The sequence below is a fragment of the Platichthys flesus genome, chromosome 16 (assembly GCF_949316205.1).
Source record: "Platichthys flesus chromosome 16, fPlaFle2.1, whole genome shotgun sequence".
Taxonomy (NCBI): domain Eukaryota; kingdom Metazoa; phylum Chordata; class Actinopteri; order Pleuronectiformes; family Pleuronectidae; genus Platichthys; species Platichthys flesus.
In genome coordinates, this window is record NC_084960.1 from 19,419,281 (window position 1) to 19,431,463 (window position 12,183).

Consider the following 12,183-nt stretch of genomic DNA (forward strand, 5'->3'; position numbering starts at 1 on the left):
GAAAAGGGCCTATTGGGCCTTGGTAGGGGTTAATGCTCTAGTTTATGATTTCATGAGGTGTCCACCAAATACAGGCTGTTTCCCCCTGATTCTACAAGATTCATCATACTGCCTCATTTGGCAGGTAAAATGGAGCTTGATCAGCATTTAAAATGAAAACATAAACATGTCAGTAAGCTTGAGTGTTGTGAGCAAAAACAGAGGAAATATTGGATGAAAGACTGGAAAAGCAGAAGAGAGCCTGTTTATTAACAAACCAAACCTGCATCAATGTGATGACAACATGACAACCTCAATTTACAGCAATCATCTCAACACAATTGGAGTCCTTTTGAAAGTGAAGGTTCCGAGGCTACGCTCCTACCAGTGTTCACTCGTCAAACACATTCACTACAGTCTGGAATAGCTTCCTCATGGGAATAAATGAGCCAGATTAGTTAGGTGAGGTGTAAATCTTTTCAGTTTTAGGGTCTCATGCAGTAAGGAGAAGGTTTTGTTTGGTGCTTCAAGGTCGGAACGAGAATGAGCTTCTTTACCTGAGCTGACGGCCCCATGATGCTGCGCTAACACAACTTAGCTAATACAAATTCATACTGACATAAATTCAAAGTGACAAAGTTAACGTACTGATGTTTGGCATGTTCACCAACTCAGCACTTAATCTACACGAAGAGGCTGAAGTGAGTGGGATTTACTGTGACAGACACAATTTCACAACTAAGAATCAGGGGCCATGTTTCCTCTGCTTTCTCAGATTTATAAATTATCCATGAAATTACACTAATAAAATCAATGACATACTGCAGTTGTCGTTTCACCGTGCACAGCTTTATTCACTATTAACATCCACACAGTCACGAGAGCATGATTCGTCATCACTTGTAAACTAACAATGAATTTGTCAAATTAACTAGTTACCACCACCAATAGGGTTTTTATTGCTGTTTGTCAGCAATCACTCAAAAACTACAGAACCAAGTTCCATGACATTTTGTGGAGAGGTGAGGTATGACTCAAGGAAAAATATATTGTATTTTGGAGCAGATACTAATAAATGGGCTGATCCAGGATTATTATTTGTTTACCTTTAATGCTGCGAGATAGGGTGTTAGCCTTGGTTGAGGTATGTGCTCTCTGACCACCCGTAAAAGTAGGGATTGGCAGCAGCATGGATTTATGACCACTCTAGCAATCTTACACTTCCTCTCTTCTTTTAAACTTGTGTTTCAGTCTTGCTGATAAAAAGAGGGAAGTCACAGTGTTGGGGAAGTCATTCTAGACCATGTACATGCAGCACATCCTGAAACATCACAGTAGAAATGTACAGTTATTGCAGGTCTACTTCAGCTATGATAGAACCACCCTCTGGATAAATTAAACATACAAACATACACACACACACCCATCCCAACGCACAAGGGGAGCATACAATAAAACATACAAGGACAATTATCAACGTGATTGATGATCATCCAAACAAGGTTTTAAGTCTGCCTGTGATTCCAGACATAACAGCCTTCATGTCTCCCTGCCAATGCGGCTTCATGCCTTTGGTCAGTGGGGTCCGGGGGTCAGTGTAATGTGAATGGCGGGTGTTGTAGGGGCTGCTGGTGTTGGTGTGTGGACGGCTGTCTGGAAGAAGTACATCTAAAAGAAAAGAGTGGAACATTCACTATGTGGTCAGGTTGTACTGTGCACAGCTGATATGAGGAATAATCCACGTTGCTCAACTAACCTTACAGCCTATCGCCAGCAGCGTGTGCAAAACCACTATGGTCGCAACTGTGGCTACAGCCATCACCTTGGTGTCTTCGCGGACAACGGGCCAGAAGGTGAGGACCAGGACTGAGCCAGAGATCACCATGGCAACCACGATTAGTGTCCAGCGCAACCACTCAAATGGGATGATCCACAAAACCTGGGGACATTGTTTGGCTTTTTCGTTATGAGGAAATGAATTTAGATTGACGAGGTAAATACATCAATACACTGAGTTCAGAAAACTGAAATTTACATATAGTCTTTATGATAGAACAACAGTTGAGTGGCATTTCTCGATTATCAACATTTCTATATGTATCCATACCTTCTGATTCTGATTTTACTGGGACCATGCTTTAAAAAACGGGGCGAGGTGGCAAGGTGTTTTACACTCTCTAATAAAAATCAAGCAAAAACAGGTGCTTTTTGTCAGAGTACTGTTTCAGCTTAGCTTTTGACCCTGACGCTCATTAGTACATCTTTCAGGAAGGGAGTGTGTACTCACTGAGGTGGGAATATAGATGAAAAGGGAGTAGCCGTAGACACACACCGTCTCCAGGAAGGAATAGCCTCCAATCTGTCTCTCTGTCCCTTGCCGCCATGTGAGGAAACCCCATAAACCAATCGGCACCAGCCAGGCATACATGAAGATCACTACTGCCGCTATCGTTACTGGATGCAAGCAACAGGGAACCGACACAAAACAGAGTCAACACAACTCGGTAAAGGCAACACAACAAATTGAGGATGACAACAGAAGCTGTGAGGGACTGACCTCTGTGGAACTGTGGTCTGTAGTGGTAGGAAGGGTCTCCCATCTTACTGATGAAGGTAGACAGGTTCCCACTTATCGCCACTGAGAACACCAGTGTCACACAGATCCAGAATGGACCTGCAAACAAACACACACACAGACACTCAAATATGAGAACTTTCCCTGACTAACATGTTGGTTGTGTGAACATCGGGTGAAATGAGAAGCTGAGCTGAATATTAATTGCATTGTATTTCAAATGCTAATGATTTTTTGCAAATGATTATTAGGATCAGAGACTAATATATCTGCAATCCCCTTTACTGATGCGATTATTTAGCACAGAGTTTCACTGTGCTTATCATCATGTGTTTGATCGATGGACATCAACCAACTCTAAACCAACCCAAATTGTCCAGGGCCAGAGGCAGCACTGCAGCCCCAAGACGAATAAGAACCATGATTTTCTAAGCTTCTTCCTCACCTCACCAAACCACCTGTGTTACGGTTTCGCCATATCAGCAGGACGCCCACATATATGGAGACTATGGAGCAGTGCTAACATCAGCAGATGCTCCTCGTGAACAGCAAACTCAAAATGTATTACAAGTTCAAATAGCACTAACACACAACTCCAGTGAGGTTTTTTTTCAACCTAAACAGTGAATGTTTGAGTCATGTATTCAAAATGGTAAAAAACAGTCCAATGAATTGCATGCTACTGGTTGAAATAGATTAAGTTTTGATCATCAATGGAACAGAAATGAAGACGCAACATTTTTTTTTACAAAAGTTTGCAAATAAACATTAAACCTATTGATACAAACAATTTTTTTTAAATAAAAAAATCGACAAATGATTTTGTATCACATTTTCACTATGTTCTTTAAATCCAAGGGACAGATATTTACTATCTCCCCTGACTTACCATATAGATCTGGGTTCGATCTAAGGTAGTGTTTGATAAAGTTTCTTCCAGGTAACGGCAACACTGATCCCTTCACTCTGTCCAGTACCTGCACAACATGATGTCAACACAAGGGCAACGCAAACCATTATCAACCATCACAATTAAGAATCCTGTCTCTGAACTTTATACATGTTATTAAAAAAACCCACACGTAGATCCATTGTTCAGTACAGTTACAGCTGCAGTTGCACAAGCACTGTATTTGTAGAGAGGGAGTGGCTTGTACCTGTACAGTGTCCACATTGAAGAAAGACTCATAGTACTCAAAGGTCCAGAAGCCTCCACTTGGTTTCTGTCCACCCAACAGCTGGAAGCAAAGACATCTCTCAGGTCGTCATCCCAAAACATATACTATCTTTACCAGAGATATTGCGCTGCAAGCCACCTCAGATCATTTACTCACCTCCGAACTCTCCTCCTGACCCTCCTCATCGTCTGATAGGTCCAGTTTCACATCCTCGCTCCCTCCTCCTCCTGCTCTAGCAGAGTTGTCTGAGGCAGACAGGCTCAGCGTGGAGGCCTCTGGATCTGCAGACAACAGCTCTGCCGCTTCCTCAAACTCTACACACATACAGAGCAGTAGACAGGGAGTCAATGGTACTGCAGTGGTGCAACAGTGGTGCTACAGTGGTGTTAGAGTCATACACAAACAGCACTGTGAAGACTAAGGAGACAAACTGATTCAAGTAAAACACAACACAAGCAAGGAGCAAACCTAGAACATGCAAAACAATCCCGGCATTACACTTCCTGTTATCAGAAGGTATCTCTTCAACAGACAACTCATCAAACGATATCTGCTGTCATGGTTGAGTATTTGTGAACTTTTGAAACTGACTTCAATGAAACAAATTGACCCAAAGTCTCTTAAATTCAATTGGTTAGACCACGGCAGCTGCTTGTCTCCTGCAGGTATCACACAACACCATTAGGGGTCACTGTGACATAAGAGCTGACTGAAAATGAGTCAGCTCAGGTCCTGCAGACCTGGGTTGCTTCTCATTTGTCTCATTTCACGACTCTTTGCTCCTCAGGTGACCCTAAAACTGATCTGGGTGAGGATCATGAAGGAAGAATGTGAGCGTGTAGAGACTGTTGCAGGTGAAAATTTTTAAAAACAATACGACACTGGCAGATGCAACTGTGGGTAATTTTTCTTGGCTGGACAAATACAGTCTCAAAGACATCTAAAGACACTATAGATTTGTTAGCATCTGCACACTGACAGCTAACCTAGGTGCGTTAAAGAAAAACCAGATAAAGCTTCAGATGTGTCTCCAGTATAAAGGTCATACGGTTCAATATGGGGGCAGATGTCATGGCTCAGAACTCCCTTCCCAAACTCTAGCGTGACAAGACTATGATAAAGAAAGCAAGCAACACAAGAACCGCATCAGAAACATGTTTACACTGCAGGATCTTTACCTTGAAACTGGAGATCATCTGGGGTGGCCATTGTTGCAGTGGCCAAAGAGCAGCTTCACACCTGAGGAAAGATGACGACACATGTTCAAACAGCACAGCTTCGTGGAGGCTGGACAGAGCTGATCACTTATCAGTTATTATCGCTTTACAGAGCAAACATATGGTAATTTAAACGGGGAGCAAGCCGAGCTATCAGGAAACTATTTGAGAAACACAGACAAACATATAACATCAACAGAAACGTGCTCAGAACATGTCACGTTTCTGCAGAACATGTCAACATGTTCTGCGTGTGAAACTCGCACCTGTCCGCAGAGGGATGAGCTGATCCCGGTGGTGATGGCGTGTCAGCGGCTGTGACAGCTACAACTAGCTAAGCTAAACGTACACTAGCGCTGTAGTTCCGCATTTGTTCTAACCTCTGCAAGTGGCGAACGTAGATCTCTGTCCACACGGGTCGTGGGGGTTCAAAAAAACAACAGAAAATAATAGTAAAACCCCGCAAACGTGTCTTTCATACCCACAGCGAGAGCTCCCCCGTCAGCCAGGCTAGCTAGCATGTCTTCCGGTACACGTCACCACGTAAACAAAGCTGTCACGCGGGTCGTGTTGTTTAAAAAAAACTTTATTCAAAAGTGTCCACGAGTAACAAACGCAGAGAGGTCCAAAATGGAGGAATAAATAGGTCAGGTTAGCCTGGATGCCAGACGAATTTAGCCCCGCCCACAACATTTTCTGACTAGAATTGTGAGTCTGACAACGTCAGAAAAGGTCTCTGTTTTCCTCTGTATGAAAACAGAAGAGACGGTTCAATACCAGAAAAAAAAATCTATATTTTGTTCATGATACCTTAAAAATAATAATATAAAGTGAACAAAGAGTCATAGTTTCGACTAAATGTTTAAAGAAACTGGTTTAATGCCCTGACTACAGATTGAACACACTCCTGTACAGTAGATGGCGGTATACACCCTTACTGCGTCTCTTTGTGGGGTTCCAGCGTAAATGTACACAAACGATATTTACTGTCTTTATTAAATAGTTTGCGTTGAACTCCATATCCGTAATGTTTATGAATTACAGGACAGCCCAAAAACTGAACTTTGTTGATGCATTATAATTCTAAAAAGGCCTTTGATAATTGTATTGTATTTTAACTAATTTGATTTATCGTCTTGTCTGTATTTAAGTTATAACGTTGACTAGACTATATGATCAACTGCCAGATATTGTTGTAAATTTAAAATGTGACTTCAAGCGGAACGATTGTGATGTAGAGATTCACGTCGGAAGGCTAAAACGGCTTCACCCCTGGCCGCCATTTTGGCTCCATGTGAGCCGCCCTCTCATGTCAGCGGGTCTTCCACATGAAGGTGAACCGTCCCGGGCACTGAAACACGGTGAAAATGGCTTCGTTGCGTGCAGCGACGAGGATGTTCTGCGCTGCGGCAGAAACCGCAGCTGCAGCGGCAGCTCCGGCAGCTCCGGTCAGGAGGAGCCGCTGGGAGAGAGTGAAGAACAGTAAAGCAGGTGAGCGACTGACAGAGGACAGTGACATCACTGGGCAAGGGTTGATGTAAACATTAGTTTAATTAGACACTGGTAATATGGTACTGGGGAGACATACACGAGAGGTTTCATAATCCTTCAAGTAGCTTCACTCACATAGTAATCTGCTAACAGCATGTCAACACCAGGACAAACACATGCTGATATATAAATTTAGGGAAAAGCAAGACCCTTGAAAAGTATTAAAAAGTCTTGAATCTTTTTTCGAATTCAAGACTCTGTTTAGCTGATGGTTTTTTCCTCTTATACCGTCAAGCCTCAGGTTTACATTTCTCCTACACACTTCATCTATAATACTAGATTGTTCCGTGCTGAATTACTTTTCAATAAGGCCAATTTTCTATGATTTAATTATTATTATTTATATTAAACACATTATAAATCTATATTCCCAGAAGGGCTTAATGATTTCACACAAGCAATCGGAACTTTTGAAACAATAATAAAGTGTTCTTGCTAAATAAAATACCACTGACTAAACATCAAGGATTTGACAAGATACCGTTTTAATGTGATTATTTGGCTCATTGTATCATATCAAAACACTACATGGACATGATAACAAGGCTTAAACTTGATACTCAACTAGAGGTTTGATAAATACAGGCCCTGACTCTCCAGCAGCTAGTTCCACTGATCATCTCTGAAACACCTGGCCCAGCTGCTGCAGTGTTTGGGTTGAAATGAAAGCTGGTCCGCACTGAGGTGTATGTGTCTGTGTCTTTGTGTTAGTGTGTGTGTTGTCAGGACCCTAGGCAGGACTAAGTATCTTCTTCTTCTCCTCTGTCTGTAGTTGTTTGGTGTCGCGGCCTGGTCACAGACTATAAAGAGGCCTGCAAGGAGATAGTGGTGGGTGCCTGGGGGCGACCGGCCAAAGCCTCAGTATACTTGACTCTGATGGGGGGGGCCGGGGCTTGTTTCTACACAAACCCTGACCAGTCGTCCTTTGAGGCCGCCCTGGTGGAGCACTCCAACCAGCTGGGCCTGCTGTCCCCGTGGATCCGCAACGCGAAGTCGGACGGCCACATCCAGAGTCTAGTGAAGTTCCACAACGAGGGCCGTCTCCGACATGCCAGCCTGGGTGTTCTCTCTCTGGTTTACTGGGCCAACTACGACAATGACTCCACACTGTACGAAGCCCAGTGCTCCAATCTGTCCATGCCGTGGTTGGAGTTCCATCAGCGGGTTCTGGATGTGGGCTTCGGCTCCCGCTGGTGGATTCTGGACTCAAAGATGCAGGACTATGATATGAATGAGGGAGAGTTCAAGCACCTACCGGCTCACATGCAGGCATCATCTCCACCGAGCGTTCAGGAGGTGGAAAAGAACGAGAAGTTGCACAAAGATTCCTGGTTAGCGCTGACAATGGAGGCTGAGGTAGAAGAAGTGCATGTATTAGACAGTGTGGAGGAGAAGGTTAGTGAAGAACAAACAGAACCATTGAAAGAAGAACAGACTTGATGTTAAATACTGCCAGAACAAAGTGTTTATTCCCAACGGTCAGGTATTGGTGGATACATTTATCAACTATATTATCTATATCGTCACACTGTTTACTGCTGCCACTAACCACCAGGAAAGAAGAAACATCACAACTTTATCTCATCAAAATAAAAGCAAAATCTTAATCCTCAGCTGGGTTTTATTTATTCCAACATGTTTTCTTTCACAGAAAGTTTTACTATTATACCACGTGTCAATAAATCTGTTGCTTATTTCCCAGTATCTTAGATGTTTTCTTCTTTTTCTCCCAACTTATATACATAAATGAAATGAAGATCTTCAGCCTTTTCTTTTCAAGAATTTAAATAATGCGAAACTAGACTGGAATAAAACTTTTGACACTGTTCGTCGTCTTTTCCCAAATATTGTCATTATAACATTTTGCTCTCCTTTCTTTTACTGTGAATGTAAAAAAAGTAAAAATGTGTCCTATCTGATACCTTACTCTGATTGTTGAATGTCTGTAAAATGGCCGCTCTGGCAGAAGTCTCTTTCTCTGGTCTGGTTCTGAGCAGTAGACATCAACATATCACCTCTGCGTCCTTGTTCAATTAACCCGATAAACACATAACCTGTGTTTTCTGATATTTAAACGTCACTGTTTCCCCTGTTATTGTACAGCAATGAGATCCCATTTCAGGATGGAAGAATTTTCACATTTGTTTTTCAATTGACAAAATGGAAAAAGAAAATAACTAGATTTCTATATCATGACAGCACGAGAAAAATGTTCTCTTGGCCAAGGAAGATAAAGTGCACCAGTGAATCATGCTCACTGAGTTCATGATGGCCTATTTTGTTAAAGGTAACTGATTATACATAATTTTTTGAAGGAACATAATATTACTAATTGTTTTTAATGAAAATGAAGTTCCTGAGATCATTGCATTTTTCAGCTCTACGTGCCTCACTTGGTTTTCTTTCCTCCTCCCCTTAACTTTACGATTAAGTAGAACTAGACGATGACAAATGTGGGGTTTAAAGTGCGTTAAGTTCAGGCGACACACTTTGTACAGAGTTGGTTCAGAAGTCCAACACAACTGGACTTACACAGGAAAAAATATGAACTCCATTAACAAGTTTAATTGATCAAATTAGAAAGTCAGACTGCAGCACATTAAAAGTTAGACCAGGCATCACTATAATTTGCATGTATGTCCCTCTATAGGAATCCTGCAGGTAGAGAACAATTAATTTTTTTATTTTACTTTCAGTTTGCACATGCTATTTAACTATTAATATTCAAATGTGTCTTCTTAAGGATGAGTTTGGGCATATGCTTTCTTAGCCAAGCGTAAGATTGGAAAATCAATAAACCTCTGTAAGTAGGAACTAGTGAAAGTAATTTGTAGCTCTTGATAAGGATTTTTATTATTGCATATATATTTAGGGGAATGATATCTTTGAGTCTGTAATTTGGTGCAGCTCAAATGGATTTAAAGGGACTGTTGGCTGACGTTTGTGCTCTATTGAGTTCAATTCTAGTTATTACTGTGGGTGACCCCTGTAATTTAACTGCTAGTACAATTGCTGTCCAAACGTGTGTCATGAAGTTGCCACAACGTGCACCCAGTTAAAACTATTTATTTTCCCGGCCTGGCACACTGGGGAAGTTTTGCTCGTTTACATTCAATGGCTCATGAGTCGATATCAATAACATTTTTAAAGTTTACTTAGATTCAATAAAACTGCAGGTAAGCATCCGGTGTGCATTGAATTGCATTGAATACATTTACTTCTCACACCATGAAGACATTTTTTATACATCTTAATGCATAAAAAGAGGAAAAATTAACTAAGCCTTATTTCAGAATTTTGAAGAGGGTAACTGCTGCTGTAATTGTCTCATTACTGTCCAGCTGAAGTCTCCTGGCTGTGGAGGTTTCAGGTCCCATAAAGCTGTGTGGAGTCTCCACATTCCTCCACAGCTCTCACATGATCTTTATCATGTGAGAGCTTCAGCCGAAGGTGAGCAGGCATTCACGTTTCTCTCTTCAGTCCAGCTCCACTTGAATCCAAATATAATACGATCTGTGTCTGTCACTGACAGAAAAGCTTCCTCACACAACCTACCTGCACCGCCTTCAACATCCTACCTCTCAGACTTAATCGGTTTCCTACACAAATTGGACATATGATTAAGTTAAATGTACAAAAGAGCAACATGTGTATGAGGACAAAAATTTAAATAAATACATCAAATCAAAATTTTATTCAAGATAAAGTTAGAATCTCCCGCATCCAGGTCTACTCAAGAGAGTAGTATAAGATCTGACGGTCACGCTGCTATAACCCATCCGGCTTTAGACTAAGTTAGGTCGCCCACCTAATTAACAAATGGACACAGAAATATTGAATTACAAAGATAAATTCAGACAGATGTTGAAATGTATGAATACATTTATGAATTCACATACAATTAATACATAAAAAACTAAATTTATTGGTAAATAAATGTAGAAATAAATAATAAATGCAGAAACACTAAAACATTGGCTGTGGCTCAGGAGGTAGAGCGGGTCCTCCACTACCCATAGAGTCGGCAGTTCGATCCCAGTCACCTCTAGCCTGTCTGCGGAAGTATCCTTGGGCCATTTACTGAACTCCAAACTGCCAGTGTGTGAGTGATGTGCAATAGAGAAAGTGCAAATGAAAATACACTGAATGAATTTGTGTGAATGAGTGAATGGAATAACTGCACTGTTGAGTGTTTTGAGTGGTCAACAAGACCAGAAAATTTGAATAATTTATTCCTTCATAATTGTATCCTTCATCCACAAGGTGCTGCTGCTGTGTCTCTCTTGCCTCCCTCTTGTGGGGACGCCTGTCAGGCTCCCTCTTCCTGCATCTCCCTCCATCTTTGACTTATGGCCTTTATTGACTCATGCACTATTCTCTCCATCCTGCCCCCTCCTCCACCCAGACAGTGAGTCTCTTGGCCCCAGGGGTCAGCAGGGACGGTCACTGTCAAGTGGTGAAAAACATGCTCCTTTTTCCCCTCTTAAAATGCAAAGATAAGGTAGGTGACTGGTGAGAGGAGGCACGTCACCTGACTCTGTTCAAAGACAATCGTGAAACATTTGTGCAATCATACAAGCCAGTTGTATTTAGAAATGCAGCACAAAGCAATACTATTGCATTGATTCCTCTTGTTTCTTAGTCTTCATATCCTTCCTGCTCATGTGTTGGTGAGTCGCCCTCTGTGGGGACATTTCTAACTCCGGGCTCAACCTGTAAGTCCTCCCTTCAGGACGCGTGAGCACATTAAACTCATGATGCGATGCTGTCATATACATTGCTAGTCAGTGCATTCTGCCAGTTGCTGTCAACCTAGCTTTTAGATGAGCTGATGAAGGATGCTGACTTTATCGTTTCTTTATGTCTACTGCACTCGGTAACCCTGAGAAAAGCAAGCCGGAGGTGATGGAGGAGGCAGGGGGAAAAAAACAACAAGAAAAGGATGGGGGTGGGGATGTCTGTCTGGCCACCATGTTGACCTCATTGACCACAGCAGGACCAGGCTTGTATGCATCCACACACACACACACACACACACACACACACATACACGCACACACACACACGCACACATGCACTTTGTGAGACCTGATCAATATGTAACTAAGGAAGGAAGGAGGATGATGGAGAGTGGGGGGATGGAAGAAGGTGAAGGAACGGTGTTAATGGAAATACAAGTAAAGGGGGTGGTGCTGGGAAAGAGCAATATACTAAAACACATTTAAAAAATGTTTATTGTTCATAACCATTGATGAATTCAATCAGCCACAGACAATGAAGCACCAGGTGTTATTACACAAGCCTTGTGTGTCTGGATCATGAAAGAGGAAGAGGACCTAATGGGAAACACATCAAGTAGGACAGGTGAAGGAACAGGACAGAGAGAAAAAAAGTTCCAGTCATTATTACAATGACTAGATTTTTGTGTATTTTAGAATTCATAACATGATCTCATTATATGTTATCTTTCCTTCAGACTATAATAATATTACCATAACAAAATAAACATGCATTTGAATCATCAAACAACATGAAACCACATTTTTTTAAATGTCTTCTGTAAAGTGTAAAACAACGTCTGAGCTGAAAAGTATTGGAGGGGCAATAAATACCTTGTGTGTGCACTGAATGATTTCCTGCTCAATATGAGCTTCAGATTTCAGAGATATCCTTCGAAAATGTG

At 41.7% G+C, this 12,183-nt stretch overlaps 2 protein-coding genes across 4 annotated transcripts; one reads left to right on the forward strand and one right to left on the reverse strand.

Annotated features, from left to right (window-relative positions):
* Window positions 1-228: 228 nt before the first annotated feature.
* yipf2 (Yip1 domain family, member 2) lies at window positions 229-5,510 on the reverse strand. 3 transcript variants are annotated; one of them, XM_062408388.1, is made up of 9 exons: window positions 5,431-5,510; window positions 4,911-4,971; window positions 3,889-4,046; window positions 3,712-3,792; window positions 3,444-3,531; window positions 2,537-2,653; window positions 2,267-2,433; window positions 1,736-1,918; window positions 229-1,647 (listed from the first exon to the last, which is right to left on the reverse strand). In XM_062408388.1, the coding sequence occupies exons 2-9, from the start codon at window positions 4,939-4,941 to the stop codon at window positions 1,555-1,557; spliced, it is 918 nt and encodes a 305-aa protein (XP_062264372.1). In that variant the 5' UTR covers window positions 4,942-4,971; window positions 5,431-5,510; the 3' UTR covers window positions 229-1,554. The 3 variants fall into 3 exon arrangements, with proteins under 3 accessions (XP_062264372.1, XP_062264370.1, XP_062264369.1); XM_062408386.1 differs by having other exon boundaries at window positions 5,330-5,502; XM_062408385.1 differs by having other exon boundaries at window positions 5,216-5,502.
* Window positions 5,511-6,216: 706 nt separating this feature from the next.
* timm29 (translocase of inner mitochondrial membrane 29) lies at window positions 6,217-8,326 on the forward strand. Its single transcript, XM_062408975.1, has 2 exons — window positions 6,217-6,440; window positions 7,273-8,326. The coding sequence occupies exons 1-2, from the start codon at window positions 6,317-6,319 to the stop codon at window positions 7,938-7,940; spliced, it is 792 nt and encodes a 263-aa protein (XP_062264959.1). The 5' UTR covers window positions 6,217-6,316; the 3' UTR covers window positions 7,941-8,326.
* Window positions 8,327-12,183: the final 3,857 nt, after the last annotated feature.